This window comes from Somniosus microcephalus, chromosome 9 (assembly GCF_052327205.1).
Source record: "Somniosus microcephalus isolate GS21.2 chromosome 9, FLI_Smic_1.0, whole genome shotgun sequence".
NCBI lineage: Eukaryota > Metazoa > Chordata > Chondrichthyes > Squaliformes > Somniosidae > Somniosus > Somniosus microcephalus.
The window spans coordinates 11,943,402-11,963,817 of record NC_140995.1 but is presented as its reverse complement, the minus strand read 5'-3'; the positions used below and the strand labels follow the sequence as shown (position 1 = coordinate 11,963,817).

Sequence of the window (20,416 nt, the reverse complement as noted above, 5' to 3'; positions counted from 1 at the left end):
ACGTCTCCATCACCGTGACCAACTCTGGTTCAATGAGGAGTGTGGACGAGCAGTCCAGGAGTAGCACCGCGTGGAACTGAAAATGAGGTGCCAACCTGGTGAAGCTACAACACAGGACTACATGCATGCTAAACAGCGGAAGCTACATTATATCGACTGAGAGGATCAATCCCACAGCCAAACAATCAGGTCAAAGCCCTGCAGTTCTGCTACATCCAGTCGTGAATGGTGATGCACAGCTAAGCAACTTCCCGGAGGAGGATGCTACATGAACATCCTCATTCTCAACGATGGCGGAGCCCAGCACGTGAGTGCAAAAGACAAGTCTGAAGTGTTCGCAATTATCTTCAGCCAGAAGTGCTGATTGGATGATTCTTCATGGCATCCTCCTGAGGTCCCCACCATCACAGAAGCCAGTCTTCAGCCAATACGATTCCTCCACATGATATCAAGAAACGGCTGAATGCACTGGACACAGCAAAGGCTACAGGTCCCGACAACATCCAGGCTGTAGTGCTGAAGACCTGTCCTCCAGAACTAGCCACGCCCCCAGCCAAGCTATTCCAGTACAGCTAAAACACAGCATCTACCCAACATGGAAAATTGCCCAGGTATGTCCTGTCCACAAAAGTCAGGACAAAGCCAACCCGCCCAATTACTGTCCTCTCAGCCGACGTTCAATCATCGGCAAAGTGAAAGAAGGAGGAGTCAAAAGTGCTATCAAGCGGCACTTACTCACCAATAGGCTGCTCAACAATGCTCAATTTAGGTTATGCCAAGACCACTCCGTTCCAGACCTCATTATAGCCTTGGTCCAAACATGGACAGAAGAGCTTAATTCTAGAGGTGAGGTGAGAGTGATTGCTCTTGACATCAAGGTACCATTTGACTGAGAGTGGCATCAAGGAGCCCTAGCAAAAGTGGTCACTGGGGATTGGGGGAAAACTCTCCACTGGCTGGAGTCATACCTAGCACAAAGGAAGATGGTTGTAGTTGTTGGAGACCAATCATCTCCTCCCCAGGCTGCAGGAGTTCCTCCGGGTAGTGGCTCCTACCCAACTATTTATCTGCTGCTTCATCAATGACCTCCATCGTACAATCAGAAGTGGGGATGTTCGCTGATGATTGCACAGTGTTGAGCTCCATTTGCAATTCCTCAGATAATGAAGCAGTCCAAGCTTGTACGCAGCAAGATCTGGACAACAATCCAGGCTTGGCCTGATAAGTGGCAAGTAATATTGTTGCCATGCAATTTGTGCCTGGCAATGACCATCTCCAACAAGAGAGAGTCTTACCACCTCCCCATGACATTCAGTGGCATTGGTATTACCATCGCCGAATTCCCCCACCTTCAATATCCTGGAGGGTTGCCATTGATCAGAAACTCAACTGGTCCAGCCATGTCAAATCAAATCAAATCAAATCAACTTTTATTGTCATTGTTAGTGCACAAGTGCAGTACAACGAAATGTAGGCTTGCGGCTCCCGAGAGTGTACATTTAGATTTAGACATTTAAACATTCAACATACTTTTGGCTTGTAATACATTAACATAAGCATAACCATAATAAAGTGCATTGGCAGATGTGCAGGCTTTAGAGTTTATTTGTGGAGTTCAGTAGGATGACAGCCCTGGGAAAGAAGCTGTTCCTAAATCTGGTCGTACGGGTGCGAATGCATCTGTAGCGTCTCCCAGATGGCAGGAGGGCGAACAGACTGTGGCTGGGGTGGGTAGGGTCTTTGATGATGGACCGTGACCTCCGTAAACAGCGTTTCTGGTATATGTGCTCTATGGTCGGTAGCCGGGTGCCGGTAATGCGTTGGGCAGTTTTGACTACCCGCTGCAGGGCTTTCCGGTCGTAGTAGCTACAGCTGCCATACCATACTGTGATACAGTTTGTCAGGATGCTCTCTATTGTGCAGCGGTAAAAGTTAGAGAGGATCAGGGGTGACAGGTTACATCCCTTCAGCCTCCTTAGGAAATATAGGCGCTGCTGGGCCTTCTTCACCAGAGAGGAGGTATTGAGGGACCAGGAGAGGTCTTCCGTGATGTGGACTCCGAGGAACTTAAAGCTGTCCACCCTTTCCACCACAGCCCCATTGATGTGGATGGGGGTGTGACTTCCGCCTTTTGGCCTAGAAATTCAGTGGGCCTTGCGCCCACTTAGCGCCTAAAGAGGTCTTTTGCGCCGGCGGGGTGGTAGCGCGGAAATTGAGTGCAGCGGTATTGGCGGCGGTAGCCGTTAGCGCTGCGCCGGGACCGATGACGTCATCGGTGTGCGCGGTGGCCCGTAACGCCCCGAAACCGCGCCGATCCCCATATTTATTTGCGGCCGCCTCCTCCGAAGCGGGCGCAAACAGCGACCAGAAAACGGGGCCGTCCTGCTGCCATAGTGGGGCGCTTTAAAGCGGAAGGTGCGGCCGGCCGCTTTTTCGGCGGCCGCCTGCCTGCACCTCCTTCCCCGGCCTCCTCCACACCCCCCCCCCCCCCCCCCCCCGCGGCATTGCCGGCTGGTTTCCGTGGAGCCCGGCACTTCTCTGTTGTGCCGGGCTCTTTTGCCGGCACTCGCGATCGGGGCTCCGGCCGTTGCAGGCACCTCCCCCTTAAGAGAAGGAGGAGGCCTGCAGTACCGCAGCCTGCCGCACCGCATCGGAGCGCCCGCTTCCGAATTGGGGCGCAGAAGACGAATATACGGCATGCGCTAATGCCTCCCCGCCCAGCGCTAACTTTTGGGCGCGAGCGAGCTGCCCGCGCCCAAGTGAATTTCTAGGCCTTAGCCTTTAGCCTTTAGACTTCCTGTAAATGCAGTGGCTACTGAAGCAGGTTAGAGGCTGGGTATTCTGCAGTGAGAGACTCCCCTCCTGACTCTCAAAAGCCTCTCCACCACCTACAAGGCACAAGTCAGGAGTCTGATGGAATAGCACACAACACTAAAGAAGTTTGACACCATCCAGGATAAAGCAGTCTGCTGGATCGGCAGCCCATTACCACCTTATCCATTCACTTCCTCCACCACCTTGGCTGCAGCGTGTAGTATCTACAGGGTGCACTGCAGCAACTCGCTAAGGCTTCTTTAACAGCACCTCCCAAACCCATCACCTCCAAGTCACACACCATCCTGACTCCCAACTTGGACATATGTCACTGACCCGTCATTGTAGCTGGGTCAAAATCCTGGAACTCCCTTCCGAACCGCATTGTGGGAGTACCTTCACCACATAGACTGCAGCGGTTCAAGAAGAAGGGCTCACCACCACCTTCTCAAGGTCTCCTAGGGAGGGGCAATAAATGCTGGCCTTGCTAGCAACGCCCATATTCTGAGGGAATTTTTTTTTTAAATGCTCATCAAGAAGGAAATGTTCATGGCTCTCCTTAATCAGCCGGTCTTCCTGGCTTACTATCCAATTTTAATCAACTTCAAGAATGCTTGCTTGCATGTCATAATTCACCCTTTGTGTCTGTAATTCCAAAGACAAGATGCTTGAGGAAGGAACCATCCATACAACATTTTCCCCTTGGAATTTTCAGTTGCCTAGTTTGTTTGCAAAATTCCTATCAATTATTAGAACTTATCTGTGGCTGCAGCACTTGTACTTTTGATATCCTTTATCCTTATATTTTTGATTATGATTCTTGAATTATCTGTTAATTGAAATTGTGCAAAAAAAAAGTCTCCAGTACTGTATTATTCAAATTGCTTAATTCAAAGTACTGGATAATTTTTTTTTTTTTAGCAAAAAGCAACTTTGAATTAATAGGAATAAGAATGTAGCTCATCACGACAACAAGTTGCATTTATATATCACCTTTAACATAGTAAAATGTCCCAAGACACTTCACAGGAGTGATTATTAAACAAAAGTTGACGGCATCTTGTCGAGAGTAAGCAAAGATAAGTGTGTCATAGATTCTCTTCAGGTTTCATTGAATTATAAAATGTTATAGCAAGCTGGAACAGGCCAATTGGCCCATCATATTTGTGCTGCTGTTCTTCGCAACACGAGCCACCTCATCTAAGCATTTTAAGGATCTAGTCGCATCATTCAGTCGGCTTCTGAATGGACAAGTTGGCTAATGTGGAGGAAAAACAGCAGCGTAGGCCAAAATAACTTGTTTTAATTGGATGGAATTAATTTGTGAAGCTTGTGTTGGGAAGTAGTACCATATGATTTTGTAGTGGCTTGCAGCAAAGCAGTAGCTAACTTGTTGGTTTGGAGAATAAGTCCGTTACACAGGTGAGGCAATATAAATGATCTTTTGTGACATGTGCTCAAACTGTTGGGCATTGTCTGCTATTGCAGACTTCCATAATACTGCTTCGAAAGCATGGCTGCTTGCTGATCTTTGTGTCATGCCTGATTCCCAGAGGCTGCCCAGTAGCTGGAGAATTATTAATATTGATATCTCCACAATGGGTTTGGAAACCACTGTTTTTGAGATTGCAGTATTAAAACACAAACAATCCAATATAACTATCTCCTGAGACAGATGCGATGTACACTCTTAATTGATGGGTCAGATATTCCATCCAGAGCTTTAAAAATATTAAAAATATTTGTTCTCGCGATGTGACTGATGCTGGAATGACAACCGAGTTGCTTGATGTACACCATTGTTGCTTCCTCCCCATGAGGCTTCCCCTCAGACACTGGACTGTTGACTTCTTCATGTCAGCTCTATCCTAAGATTTGATTTCAAATTCATCAAGATTCACTTAGTTATTTTTCATAACAATTGAATGCTTCAGTTGACACATGGAAACCACATTAGGCTTCTGAGCTCCTGCATGAAATGTAACGCCATCATCTTTTGTATTTGACTGTGGAACTTCATAAACCTAATTTACTTTCCACTTGAACCTATCCATTCATGTGACTTGAAATGAATCCTCAATTCTATTAAAATTTAAAAACTAACTCAGTCAGCTATCAAATGGCTTAGTGAAAATTCCATGCCTCCATCCACAGTCATTGTACTCGCTGCGGGCTGTAACCCTCACCTAATGTCCTGACGATACCGATTGATCTGCTGTGTTTTTGTATGGGGGGTGGGGGGGGAAGAGCCTAGCCCCTTTCGTGGTAACACATGGAGGGGTTCTTCTCCCTTTCTCAGTCCTGCCTGAGGGTATACTGCAGGTCTCAGATTCTTTATTCCTTCACTGTTTTCTCCATTAGCAGCTACTATGTGTCCTAACTTGATGTGCTACTACCCCCCCCCCCCCCCCAAAATTCACCAGTTATGTGCTCTCGCTCACCAGATATTACAGCATTTACATCAAGAATGTGCCATCATGACCATCTCTGCTCCGATCCCATAACGTTTTTAGACTATTGATTCTAAATGGTCCCATTTTGGCATCACTTTCGGGAGGACAGTATGGTTGACCCACTTCCGGTTTCCCCGCCCCACCTTGCCAGAATGATTTTTTTCATCCACAGAACTCCCTCCTCAACTCTGAGGTAATTTTCCAGCCGCAGTCCTCTCCCTCCCCATTGCTCTTCCCCACTACCACCCCCTTCTCCTCTGCCCCTTTGTGTCCTCTCCTATCCTCATTTACCTGTCCCTCACCCAACATCCTCCATATACCAATGCGAACCCAACTGGGACTGCATACTCTGGCTAGTTGGGTTGGGGACGTACTTTTATAGTGCATGCAAAGGAAAGTTGTATGTGATTGTCGTAGCAATATCCACATCTTCGAGGGACACAGTCCCTCGGGGTCTTGCTCACCAATCGGAATAATGCTGCAGTATGTGGAGGAAATTTTAATTGGAAGAATGAAGAACATCTTGCAAGGAAAATGGCCTGTCTTTCCCACTAACTATCATGTATTGATGGGGTAACAAACTACTTTTGGTGATATAAAGGCAGTTATGGGTGAACCATTCAGAATGAGAAAGGGTTAGCTAACTTTTCCTCTTATTTAATGCGATGATTCTGTCATTCTGAAATAAATAGATAATTATTTGATTTTTAAATGGAAGATGAATTATTTTTTAAATGATTTTAATCTACAAGCTAGCGCCAAGGTTTGAAACTTAGTGGAAAAATAGTGGATAACCAGTTATGTATTGAATATGTTTATTAAACAATTTGTTTTTAAAGACTATAACAAAACTTTTTCACTTCCATTAAGCTCAAAATATTATTGGATGTATCAAATGGATATGTAGCCAAGGTCTTACTGTAATAATTCTTGCAAAGTATTGATTTTACTGGAACTTCTGCCAGAATGGAGTGAAGTATTGTGCGCATGAGATTTTTTAAAAAAGTAATTGGCTGTGCAGTTTTTCATATGGGGGTACTATAAAAACAGAATTTAAAATCTTGTGTTTACTTGTTTAAATTTATTTGTGTACGAAAGGATTCTAATCATGACTTCAGGGAGGCAGTCCAATTGGGACTGAAGATGATCGATGAGAATATAACTTGTCAAATGTTGAACGCGTCTTTACAACCATGTTGTGAACGGTACTCTGCTGCCCCATCTGTGAATTCTAAAACCTATAGAAGTAATACCTTTTGAGAAGATTTAAGTATATTTGCAAGAAGCATTTCTTTTTCTGATGTCGTTTTTTTCAGTATGGAACAACTCCATTGATCTGGGCTGCCAGAAAGGGTCATCTCGAGTGCGTGAAGCATTTGTTGGAAATGGGTGCTGATGTCGATCAAGAAGGAGCTGTATGTATTCTCAACTATTTTATTCCTACATGTAATATATGTTTAAAATGAGTTTTGAAATGTGCAGAGGATTAAACAAAAAAAAATGTTTTTGTAAGTGTAATATTTATGCTGAACTGTAATGAAGTGCCCTTGAATTTTGCATAGGAATAAAGAATCTTCAGTGTGCAAGTACATTTTGGTATAGCCCCTGAACGCATTTGAGTTGAAAATGGGTGCTAAATGATTTTTCCAAATTAAAATAATATTACTTAATGTAGCATAGCTCTAATGATTTGATATTCACAATTTGGCTTGACTTGACGTTATGAGTGCCGCAGGTCTTCCAATATGATGCTCCGATGTAATCATTGTAAATTAACTTCAGCAAGTAATAAAATGCAAACATTGCAATATTCAAAATGGCAAACCTAGTACTTCTTTGACTTCTGTTTAAAACTTAGTCATTAAGCTAAAACATTGACACAATAAGTAACATTGTTGAATTTTTGCTGATTTGCTTTCAAATGACTGTATCTGGTGTACAGATTGTTCTTTGCTAAGTCGTAAAGTTAGTGGTATTGTGGTATTGAAAATTGGTCTTTATGGAGTCAAGGTAACTTGATCTACTGTTAGCTTATTATCTTTTGGTGCCTGTGGTTATGAATCATCTACCCAAGTAAAGTGTTAACCTTTTTTCAGATGTTTGTGGCTCATGCACTTCCCTCCGTCTCAATTTTGTTTTCCTTTGTCACCTGACCCCCACCCCCTTTCCCTTCTCTCCTTGATTTATCGGAGAGGCTACCTGTCTCAACCCTCTTCCATTGGTGTTAAATTGGTCACTAGGAGTTGCATTAATGTAGTAGAGATAGACTTTTCTTTGGCTGAGAAACACCTAACCTGGATTTGATTAGCAAATTAATTCTATAGCATGTAGTATAAGGATATGTAAATAATATTTAACAGTAAATATAGTTCTTCATGCAGGCTATTTCTAGGAGAGTTAGGTGTAGTTGCTGTAGCACCACCTAAACATTGGTCCAGATAGTCTGCAGAATACTCATAGCAAAGCTTTACACGCCCTGTTTGCTACCTGTAGAACTAGTTCGTAGACAGTATTGTCTCCTAGAACTCTGTCCCTTTTTCAGATTTGAAGTTAACCATTCCTGCTGAATTAAGTTTGTTGCAACATGCATCAAATTATGGGACTGTGACTTGCATGTTGCTACTCTGGTATACTTTTTCCCATATATTTCTTGCTTCCAGTTACCACTGGACTGTGTTTTGTGAGAATTTGTCCCAGTTTGTGCGATCACTGTTTGGACTTTATAACACCACCTAATATACAAGAAAAAACAAATAAATAAAGCAATACATCACTTAATTGAATGTTGCTGATTGTCTGCAATATGACTACAGATACAACAAAATTACCTATGAACACTCATCAGTTGTCACGCTACCAGCAAAAGCACAAAACCAACGCATCGTTACAAACGCAGGAAAGAAGGGCATTAGTGTCTAATAGTATAAACCACTTCATAACCCTGTCTTGCTCTATCATACCTACTGTTTATGGAGATGGTTCTGCTGTATGTTGCATTCAGTTAAAAAATAGTTCATTTAAAAATGAGATTTATGTAAAAGCCTTTGAGCTGTATCTATCGTAATCTGCAGCTGTAATTATGGCTTAAAATAAGCATACAAAATAAAGTGGTTGAATTTGAGGCAGTGGTGACAACCGGTGATTGCAATGTCATAGGGATCACTGAAACATCACTAACCGGAGCAATGGAAGTGAAATAGCACACTGGCTCTGAATTTGCAGTCAGCGGTGTAGCTAAGGAGTCCGCCGCTGACATCTGAACGAAATCCGCACTTACCTCGTGCGAACCCCTCTTCGTGAAGTTGCTCTCAGACACTGCAGAGTCGTGCGCAGTGTAGTGGTCCACGGATTCCAGGGACGCAGGGTTGTGCTTATGCGAACCTGGGATCACGTGGGGCGGTGCTCCTTTCACTTCCTGACTCTTGGCCAATCAGGAAACCGAGGAGATTGCTAAAAAACAGGATTGTAAATATATGTCAATAGAAGACAGAAGTCTTCTACTGGCATATATTTACAAGCTACATCGCGTTTAATAGCCACTCTTAATTGGAAATGTTGGTTGAAGGGATTTAAAAAGTTAGGTATATATATTTTAGTTATGCCAGATATACGTTTGATCAAACATCTTTCATAACTATGTGTAAATAATACTGCATTTGTTAGATATACGGTTCTTATCTACTCAGTATTAGATTAGATGCTCCATTATTTGAATTGTGCCCATAAAATAGCAAACCCCAGTACATAATTTGTTTCTATAAATCTGTAGGTTTTTTTATTGTAATACAGGAAACTTTGTGCTATCCAGCACCGACGGGACCGAGCTGTTGCTGTCACATCAAAACTGCCGGACAAACCAGCGCTAATGTTGAAACATACGGAGATTTTGAGCTCCGTATCTGGCAACAAACCCTGTTGCTTAGCAACAGCTTCTAAACAGTCGGCCGTACCTTGCAAGCGTCTCTGTAGCTTAGCAACAGCTTCAGCGAGACCTTGCAGAGCCTGACTGGTGGAAAAAAAAAGCAACGAAAAGAAAAAAACCTAACGAAACGGCTCCTGATTTTTGCCGGTGGCTCGAGCATTCCGGACAGTTAACCTCCGGATAAACCAAAGTTTCCTGTATGTAGAGAAATAATTGGCACATAAAAACTTTGCCTGTAAACCAATATATCCAATCTATAGAGTGCCTTTTGCTGGTGTTTACTGTGCTTAATTTCTGGGTTCAAAAACTCATCGGGAAAGATTTTGACACCTGAAGTCTGGCCAGTAGATTTTTAATCAGAAAATGCTGGAAACACTCTGAGTCAGTCAGCACATACCAACTAATACAATTTTCTCATTTGCCCTCCCCCCCCCCCCCTTGCATTGTGCAACAGGCTTCTGCGCCTGTTTGCACCAGACGTAAAACATTTCAGGGTAATTAATGCGCAGTAGATGGGTAATTAATCCAACTTTTCACCAGCACGTTGATTTGAATGGGTAGGTGAAACAATGCCCAGTCGGAACTTGCAAGTTCGGGATTTAGCACATGCGGAAATCACGAACTTGCGGTCATTCAAAGGCAGTGTGATGCCATCAAACCGAATGCAAATTCAGGGCCAATAGCACATTCTCAGGATATTCCAAAGTGCTTTGCAACCAGTGAATTTTGACATGCAAACGCTGATATGTAGGCAAATGTGGCAACCAATTTTGCATGAAACAAGGTCCCACAAACAGCAGATAAGATGAATGACCGGTTAATCTGTTTTTGGTGGTCTTGGTTGAGGCAGGGATGTTGGTTAGCATGCTGGGAGAACTCCTTGCTCTTCTTCAAATAATGCCATGAGTCCTTTTATATACAACTGAGCAGGTAGCTGGGACCCAGTTTTAACATCTTATCTGAGAGATGGCAGCTCTTGTAATGCAGCAGTGTCTCAGTACTGCACTGAACTATTGACCCAGATTATGTGCTCAAATCTTGGAGTGGAGCTTGAATTCACAGTCTTCTGACTGAAGTGAGAGCGCCATCAATTGAGCCAAGCTGAGGGCTTTCACGAAGAACAGAAGTTGCAGGAATGGTGCAGGGGCTGATTGCATGCAAGGTATATCTGGGAGGTAAGGTCGTTGAATCAACACTGCAGGTTTTGCCATGGTATAAATTAAATTCTCTGGCTTAATGTGTTCAATGCGATAAGGGCCAGGGCAAAAGTGGGGTTTGTTTTCGATCTACAGGCTCAAGGAAAACACCTTTGCTATGTTTTTGGGTCGGTTCTGCCCTTTCTGCTTATTTTAGCTACGTCAAATTCTCTACTATAGATTATTCTCCTAAATGAGTTCTCAGCTTATCGCATCCTTAAGAGTGGCCCTGATACAAAGTACCTGGGAAAAGAACACCAAATCTTTCTTGTGATTTGCGTTAAATGCTGGATCTAGCATGTGCCACCACTTTTTTTTTAGCAGTTTATTTTTAAACGCTAAATTTAATTGTTTTTCCTCCTTTTTTGGGGATCTTTTTCAGCCTTCTGACTCCCCTCTAAAATTAAAAGATAAATCCAATTCCTATCCGCTTCTCCTGGCCTCCCTTTCACCCACTTCAAGGCCTCTAGACTGCTGTTCCTCGATTTAAATTTTTTTAAAAATAATTATTTTTACCTTTTAATATATTTATATTGCCTCTCGGCAAATAAATAATCCCCACACCCCTCCACTGTCTACCTACTACTTCCTGCCTAGCTGGCTTTGGGTTCAGCCACTGGCCCATCTCTTTAGTCTTCCCTCCTACTAGAATGCATTGCCTTGCCCCAATCACGCACACCTGCAGCCCTGCTGACTGCAGTCTAGTTGGCTGATATCTCTACCATATTGATGGTCATTGTTTCTGACTTTTTTGCACCCTGCTTCTTTTTCTCCTAGCTAGCCCTGATTCCCAGCCTATTCCTTGCACCTCTTCTCACCCTGTGCAGCCTCCCTATTGCATCCCTTAACTCAAGTTGGGTTCAAGACTGAGGAGTTAGAACATAAGAATTATGAGCAGGAATAGGCCAGACGGCCCCTTGAGCCTGCTCCGCCATTCAGTAAGATCATGGCTGATCTTCGACCTCAACTCAACCTTCCAGCCCGAACCCCATATCCCCATGAGCCCAAAAATCTATCTCTCTCAGCCTTGAATATACTCAACGATTCAGCATCCAAAGCCCTTTGGGGTAGAGAATTCTGAAGATTCACAACTCCGAGTGAAGAAATGTCTCCTCATCTCAGTCTTAAATGGCTGGCCCCTTATCCTGAGACTATGCCACCTAGTTCTAGACTTTCCAGCCAGAGGAAACAACCTCTCAGCATCTACCCTGTCAGTGCCCCTCAGGATCTTTTATGTTTCAATGAGATCACCCATCATTCTTCTAAACTCGAGAGAGTACAGGCCCAATCTCTCCTCATTGGACAACCCTCTCATCCCAGGAATCAATCCAGTGAACCTTCGTTGCATCGTGTCTGAGGCAAATATATCTTCCTCAGATAAGGAGACCATAACTGTGCACAGTACTCCAGCGTGGTCTCGCCAAGGCCCTGTACAATTGTAATAAGACTTCCTTACTCTTATACTCCAACCCCCTTGCAATAAAGGCCAACATGCCATTTGCCTTCCTATTTGCTTGCTGTACCTGCATTCTAATTCTGTTTCCTGTACGAGGACACCTAAATCTCTCTGAACACCAACATTTAATAGTTTCTCACCATTTAAAAAAGATTCTGCTTTTCTATTCTTCCTACCAAAGTGGATAACTTCACATTTCCCTACATTATTGCCCACTCACTTAACCTGTCTATATTCCATTGCAGGCTCTTTGTGTCCTCCTCACCGCTTGCTTTCCCACCTAGCTTTGTATCATCAGCAAACTTGGATACATTGCATTCGGTCCCTTTATCTAAGTCATTAATATAACTGTAAACAGCTGAGGCCACAGCGCTGTTCCTTGCGGCACCCCGCTCGTTACAGCCTGCCAACCTGAAAATAACCCGTTTATCCCTACTCTCTGTTTTCTGTTCTCCTGTACGCCCTATCAACCTCCCAACTGATTTCAGAATCCCTTCTGAGAGGCAGCAGCAGCACAGGAAGGGGCCGCCTGGTACTGCGAGGGAAGCCGAGAAAGGGACTTGGTGACGGGGATAGCAGGGGCGTTTTTGCACAGCTCTTGTGGATCTTCTGCTCCTCCAGGGCAGTGTGCAGCCTTTTGACAGCATTCTATGGCTCAGGTTTTAAAACATCTTAAAGGAAACATTGCCTCCCACCCTTCTTCATCTATAACCCCCATCAGCATATCCTTCTATTCCTTTCTCCCTCATGTGTTTATCCAGCTTCCCCTTAAATGTATCTCTGCTATTCACCTCAACTACTCCCTGTGGTAGTGAGTTCCATATTCTCCCACTCTCCGGGTGAAGTTTCTCCTAAATTCCCCATTGGATTTATTCGTGACTATCTTATATTTCTGGCCGCTAATTCTGGTCTGGCCCGCAAGTGGAAACATCTTCTCAACGTCTACCGTATAACCTTAAAGACTTCTACATCAGGTCACCCTTCAGTCTTTGCTTTTCGAGAGAAAAGAACCCTAGCCTGTTCAATCCTTCCTGATTGGTATAACCTCTGAGTTCTGATATCATTCTGGTAAATCCTTTTTGCACCTTCTCCAGTGCTTCTGTCCTTTTTATAATATGGAGACCCGAACTGTTCACAGTACTCCCAAGTATGGTCCAACCCAGGTTCAATACAAGTTAAACATAACTTCTCTGCTTTTCAATTCTATCCCTCTAGAAATGAACCCCAGTGCTTTGTTTGCTTTTTTTAATGGCCTTATTAACCTGTGTCGCAACTTTTAGTGATTTGTGTATTTGTACCCTCAGATCTCTCTGTTCCTCTACTCCATTTAGGCACTTTTCCAAGGAGTATGTGACCTCCTTATTTTTCTTACCAAAATGTACTACCTCACACTTGGTCTTCACTCCCTGTGTCCAACGCCACAGGAGATATACTAATAACTAGTACTAATACTAACTAGCTCCTCGAAAGGAAGAGATGACACTGTGGCATCTATGTTAGAAAAATATTATTTGTATTAAGCTTTGTTAAAAAAAACACGAATTTTCACATCTTTTTGTAGAACTCTATGACCGCTTTAATAGTGGCAGTTAAAGGGGGCTATACTGAAGGAGTGAAGGAATTGCTAAATCGCAACCCAAATGTCAATCTGACTGATAAAGATGGGAATACAGCTTTGATGATTGCTGCCAAGGAAGGTCACATCGAGATTGTTCAGGATCTGTTGGACGCTGGCACTTATGTCAACATCCCTGACCGGGTTTGTATTTAGTATTTTTTTTCTAGTAGTTTGTGTTCAGTGAATTTTAGTTGAGGTTTACAATGCAGATTCAAATTTACACAAACTAACACTTGTAATCCTAAACCTTGGAAAAAGTGTGGATCTTGCTACTTTATTTCCCAGACGTTTGTAACTAGCATTTTATTATATATAGGCTACTGGTCATAAAAATTCCCTTCATGGTTTTGACAGTAATTTAGAACCTTAAAGTTCTTCATATTATTGTTCTTGAAGCTTTCTACTAAGGGATACTGTAATCTTAGTGTAGTTTTGGAATGTCTTTATTTCTTGTCCATCTTTTTCTCCCTGTGTCACACTATCCCTTTCCAAGCAGACTGGCTGGGCATTCTGTTCCTGCATTTGCATAACTTGCTGCAAGGAAATCTACCACATTTGATGGGCGTGATGACTGGCTCTTTGATCCCCCCCCCCCCCCCTCTTTGCAGGGAAACGCCTCATCACAATGGTATATTTGAGATTAGAAGCTAACCTTGTGATTGGCAGGAATTTTTGTTGAGTATTTGTGTACTTAAAAAAGCAACAACTAAATGAATGGCTTGGACAGCATGCACACAGCACAGTTTTACCAAAAGTAGGTTTAAACTTTAGTTTGTGCATTTACATGATGATTCTGATGCTATGTTCAATCTTATTAATTCCCCATTGTCATGGAATTATGCTTGTGGGAGAAATTTCCATCATGTTGTATGTGCATTTTCTTTTCAGAGTGGTGACACGGTCCTAATTGGTGCTGTCAAAGGTGGTCATGTGGAGATTGTGAGGGCTCTGCTGCAAAAATATGCTGACATAGATATAAAGGGAACGGTAAGTCTAAACATAGATCATCACAAGACAAGGAAAGGTATTGCTGCAGAGATGATTAGCTTCAGTAGTGAACACTGGAGGAGACATGTTTTTTAATATAAAACTATCCACAAAATCAGAGATTATTAAATGCAAACTGAGATGATCAAATACTTTCTGGGACATAATGGTCCTCTATTACCTGGATAGACGAGGACATATTTATGCAAAGCTTTCTCTTAAAGGTTAAATGATGGCTTTAAACATAGAAACATAGAAGATAGGAGCAGGAGTAGACCATTCGGCCCCTCGAGCCTGCTCCGCCATTCAATGCGATCATGGCTGATCATCCAAATTCAGTACCCGGTCCCTGCTTTCTCCCCATACCCCTTGATCCCTTTAGCCTTAAGAAATATATCCAACTCCTTCTTGAATATATTTAATGAATTGGCCTCTACTGCCTTCTGTGGTAGAGAATTCCACAGGTTCACCACTCTCTGGGTGAAGAAATTCCCTGTCATTTCTGTCCTAAATGGCCTACCCCTTATCCTTAGACTGTGACCCCTGGTTCTGGACTCCCCGACCATCGGGAACATCCTCCCTGCATCTAGTCTGTCCAGTCCTGTCAGAATTTTATACGTTTCAATGAGATCCCCTCTCATTCTTCTAAACTCCAGCGAGTACAAGCCTAATCGACCCAATCTCTCTTCAAACGTCATTCGTGCCATCCCAGGTATCAGTCTGGTGAATCTTCGCTGCACTCCCTCCATGGCAAGAACATCCTTCCTCAGATAAGGCGACCAAAACTGCACACAATACTCAAGATGTGGTCTCTTTATTTTGCTAATAGACTTCGTCTTGGCTTATAAATGAAGAATGGCTACTTGGAGAAGGTACTGAAAGGTGCTTTCTGCTTCAGGAACCATACCCCATCATGAGTTGACGCTTTGAGGTAAAATATAAAAATTAAAAGGATAGGATGATGTTACAGGGTGTTTGATGCTGATGGGGAAAATGAGTAGTCCTTTTACACTTCACCGCATCAGTTGGTGGAAAAAATTGTTTTGAAAGGACCTGCATTTATATAACCTTTCACGAACTCAGGATGTCCCAAAGCGATTCGCAGCCAATAAAGTATTTCTGAAGTGTAGTCGCTATTGTAGGGAAATGCGGCAGCCAGTTTGTGTACAGAGGTCCCATGAACGGCAATGAGAGAAACAACCAGATAATCTGCTTTTAGTGTTGCAGTTTGAGGGATAAATCTTCTCCAGGACCGGGAGAACTCTCCTGCTGTTCTTTGAAAAGGTACTATGGTTTCTTTTATGTCCGCCTAAGAAGGCAGATGGGATCTTGGTTTAGCACCTCATCCAAAATAAGACACCGCTGCAGTGTGGTTGTTCCTTAGTACAGGAAACTTTCGATTTACCGGCACCTAAATAACCGGAAATCTCGGTTAACCGGCAAAATTCAGGAGTAGGTTCAGGTAAGTTTTACTTCATATTGTACTTGCCTTCCTCGATCTGTTGCTGTGCAAGGGTGTGGCTGCAGCTGTTGCTAAGCTACAGAGACGCTTGGAACTTGTGGCCATTGTTCGGCACCTGTTGCTAAGCAACAGGGTTTGTTGCTTTATACGGAGCTCTCAGCTCTCCGTATCTTTTACTATAGCTCTCGGTTATCCGGAATTTTTGATGAACCAGCACCACGTTGGTCCCGTCGGTGCCGGATAAAAAAAAGTTTCCTGTACTGCACTACAGTGTCAGCCTAGGTTATGTGCTCCAGTCTCTGGAGTGAGGCTTAAAACTGCAACCTTGTTACTCAGAGGCAAGAGTAATACCGCAGAGCCAAGCTCACGTTTAAAGTTGAATATTGGGTGGTTTAGTTCCAAGAAAAAGGAAGATTTTTCCGCCTTTGGCAAAGTGAAATAAGATTTTAATTTATTTAATGCTGTAATTTCTTCTAAAATTGTTTTTAGGATAATAAAACTGCTCTATACTGGGCTGTGGAGAAAGGAAATGCAACCGTAGTAAGGGATATTCTTCAGTGCAATCCTGACACAGAAATCTGCATTAAGGTATGACTGGATACTTACTGGAATCGATACTGTACAAAATTACACTAATGTTGTTTTATTTTGGTATCTTGTCACTTTATTCTTTCTCTCTTTGTCCCCCCAGGAGGCAAGGTCTAATTTGCAGACATCTTGACAGATCTAATAAATTAACTTGATTATTATGTAAAAGGTCTCTTTCCCAATCAGTTTTCCCCTCTCCCTGAACTTCATGACCCAAATGATGCTGGCAACTTTGACCCCTGGAGGATCCTTGCGTGTGCTTGCCATTGTGAGACCCGTATTATTGTATCTGCTGAGTTGTATCACTTTTGGTAATGGTCGGTGCTGCAGTTCATTAGAATATTTATGGGCCAGATTTTGGTGAAAAAGTAACGGCATATGAACGATGCAAGCCGTTATTAATGTGAAAATCAGCCAACAATTTGCAGCGAGGAAGAGATACCCCATGAATTGCGAATCGCCACAAATTGCTGAATGATTTGCACTGCTCCGCCATTAGCTTCACGAAAACAGCATCTTGCCCTTAACCTCCCCTTGATTTTCATGAAGTTGCTGCATTTGCACATTAATCGGCCATTAAAGTCGCCACAGAAAGTTAAGTCTAGTAATTAATAGCATAAGTACCCTTTTACCAATGAGATAATTGTTAATGACTACCAGTCAACCCCTCTTGCCCAGAAAGTAAACAATTCTAGGTGTGGAGTCCCATTCCTTCAAGTTGTGAATTGTTTCGAGTTTTAAAAATGTCAAATTTAAAATTAACTTTTTTTCTTGCATTTCCTTTCTGTCTTTTTCTTTCTCTTTCTTAATTCAATCACTCTTTCCCTCTCTTTATTTCTCTTTTGTACCTGATTTGACATTGAATTCAACCTCTCTAATTCACCCTCCTTCTCCATTCTTCCTCTGTTTATTTCTCAATCCTTAAAACTCATTGGTTAAGGAGATGCACTGTTTGTCTTGTTGTTCACCAAGGTCTCAGATGCCCTGGTTCCCTCGCTGCGCCGTTATCAGCTCACACTTCCAGCAACTTTGTGGGCAAAAAATGTTAAAATCTAAATGTGCACGAGTAAGCCTAACTTAACTGGCCACGCCGCAAGATCTGGCACATAGGTTCACTTCCGAATGAAAACAGTCACATACATATAGGGTGAAATTCTCTCTCTGCTGGTAAAGTTCTTCTTTTCTGCCATCTTTAATTGACTTAAGTGAATAAGTTTGTAAAGTTTTGATTTAGTTCCTAGTGAGAGCGATCCTATTGCACAAAATTAGCTACAGTTCCATGACGGAGAGACCACAATAATAACTAGTAGGGGAATGGAATAATGAATTAGTACTATGGGAATGTTCTACTGAAGTTGCGGGGGGTGTAAAGGGAGCTTTACCCTGCACTTAGCTTGTACTGTACCTAGCCTGGAGCACTTACTGTTGACTCTGGGTGCATAAGCTGGAAACATTTCCTGTATTTCCGGGTGCTGATGTTTCTGCTGACACACAATTCATCACAATTTTGTTTGAAATTTTCGAAGAATTGCCAGGACATTTGAAGTATGCGATATTCCATATTATAATACTGAAAAACAGAACACCAGTCTTAAAGCATTTCCAGTTTTAGTACTACAGGTATATTACTTGTTGACATATAACTATTGAGTTTATAGAGAGGTATAACTATTTGCAAATGAAATGTTCATTAACTGTGATTAAATACAAATTAAATTAGTTGATTAGTAGTTATATTTCTTTTTTTTTTGCTCTAATTGGTGATTTTTGGGGTGGATGCAATGAAATTATTTGTTGCAGAGTCTTTGAGAATTGCTACAACTCCACAGAAGACCTATTTTTCATGTTGTCATCTGGAGAAGGCAGTGTTAAGTAGGTTATAGAATATTTAAGTCACTGATTTTTAAATGAATAATATCTTGCATTTTCAGGATGGTGAGACGCCTCTCATTAAAGCAACTAAAATGCGAAATATTGAGATTGTTGAACTTTTACTGGATAAAGGTGCTAAAGTCTCGGCAGTGGATAAGGTAACAGCTGCTTTTGCATGTAATTTGATTAGTAAAGTTGATGCTGCAGCATCTTTGATGTCCTGTTATTTTCAATGATTGACTTTTACGACAAGTTGTAAAACTTGCGTTGAAAACAAATTATTACAGTGAAATATTGTGTGGAACTTTTCAACACGTTCATTCTGATGTCATCCACAGTACAGGACAATTTACGGAGTGGGAGTCAAATTCAGTAAGATTTAAAAAAAAAAAAGAAAATTCATATGCAGTGGAACCTTGATTATTTGCCATGATGGAGAGATAATAAAAATTGATGGGTACAGGAAACTCTCGTTTAAACGACACCTAAATATCCAGAATTCTCTATTAACCGGCAAAATCCTCACTCCCGAAAACAACACCTCAATAACTGGAAATGTTGCCGAGTTCGAGTCTCCCGCAGTGGCTGAGTTAGTCAGTGGGGGTAGTTCTCCAAACTGCCAGTACTTGGCTTCTTGGCGCTGTTGGAAGTCTCTTCTGATCCGAACACCTCAATAACCGGAAATGTTGCCGAGTCCGAGTCCATTGAACACAACGTTCTGTAGGCGAGTACCCAATTATACTGCACATTTCTTGATTTTTTAATTTTTGTTTGTTAAAAATAGTCTCGGTAGATATACCTCTCCGTTATCCGGAATGTTTAATCAACCGGCACCATCCCGGTCCCGTCGGTGCTGGATATGGAAGAGTTTCCTGTAATTGAGATTTCACTGGAACGAGGAATGTGCTGATGAGCAGTTTTGGGGACTGGAGTTGCCTATTATATATCCCTCAAGTTTTGATTCCTTTCAGATCTTCTTTTGAGGTATTCTTGAGCTGACAGAAGGAACCAATTTAGGGAAAGTCAAATATAAGAAGCTGCTCCATACTCCTAAACAGTTGACCAGTGCGCCCTCTCTCACTGCTTTCTACAGTGTGGTTTACTGATCCCCAGACTCCTGTGAAATGAGAGTGTGGGTAAGAGGCGGGTGGATAATTGAGATTCTAAGGCAAACAACATAATGTACAGTTGGAGAGGATTCGTTGGGGTTGTACAAAAAAAAGTGCTTTTTGGTGATGCAAGATGAACAGTAGTAAATTTTTCAGTTCCGAAATAAAGGGGGAGAAATTCGGTATGTTAGCACCTGCGGGGGGCGGGGGGGCGGGGTGCTAATGGGTTTGCGGCAGGGCACGGTGAATCCAACGCCGCACGCGAAATTAACCCAGGATTTAGCGCTGGCGCGAACATTTAGCACCTAGCCCTTTAGCACCTGGCAGATCGTGACATCAGTGAGTTTGGAACGCCCCGTTAACGGCTCAGATGCAAAATTGACTGTCGCCCCCTGTCTTAGCGCCTGGCCTGAACAACGGCAGGAAGAGGTGGCATTCTGCATTCGATGGTCGCTGTAGGAGCGGTATTTAAAGGGATCAATATCCGCTTTCATTTTAGTGGCCAATCAATGCTGCCTTCTCAGTTTCACATTGCAAAACAGCCGACTTAAGTGAGTTAAACGTTTCTTACTTTCAGGAGTGTTCTGCCTGCTAAAAATTTGTCACTTTCATTCTGCTAAAATTTCAAACTCTCTACATTACAACTGCTTACATTAATGGGGGCAGTACTGGCACTCGACCTCGCCCTCCAGCATCGGCAGCGGAGGCAGAGACAAAGATTGGAAAATGTGCCCAGAGGGAGGAGGGCCAACAGGAGGCCTTATCCTCCCAGGGTATTTCGGGAGCACTTCTCCTACATAAATTTAACCAAGGAGCAGTGTCTTAGAAGGCTCCGCTTCAGAATGAGGTGGTGCAGAATGATTGAACCTCCTCTTTAAGAACTGGAAGGAGCCAGTGTGAATGATGAGTCCCGATTGGACTGCACCTGAAATTGGTTAT

At 42.8% G+C, this 20,416-nt stretch overlaps 1 protein-coding gene across 8 annotated transcripts in view; it reads left to right on the top strand.

Moving 5' to 3' along the window:
• The window catches only part of kidins220b (kinase D-interacting substrate 220b), a 185,293-nt gene that overhangs the window by 60,758 nt on the left and 104,119 nt on the right, over positions 1-20,416 (top strand). For all 8 annotated transcript variants that reach the window (XM_085996355.1, XM_085996353.1, XM_085996358.1 and 5 more), the window contains 5 exons: positions 6,584-6,682; positions 13,403-13,600; positions 14,348-14,446; positions 16,398-16,496; positions 18,428-18,526. In XM_085996355.1, the coding sequence (XP_085852481.1) occupies positions 6,584-6,682; positions 13,403-13,600; positions 14,348-14,446; positions 16,398-16,496; positions 18,428-18,526 (594 nt within the window). The remainder of the gene's footprint in view (positions 1-6,583; positions 6,683-13,402; positions 13,601-14,347; positions 14,447-16,397; positions 16,497-18,427; positions 18,527-20,416) is intronic.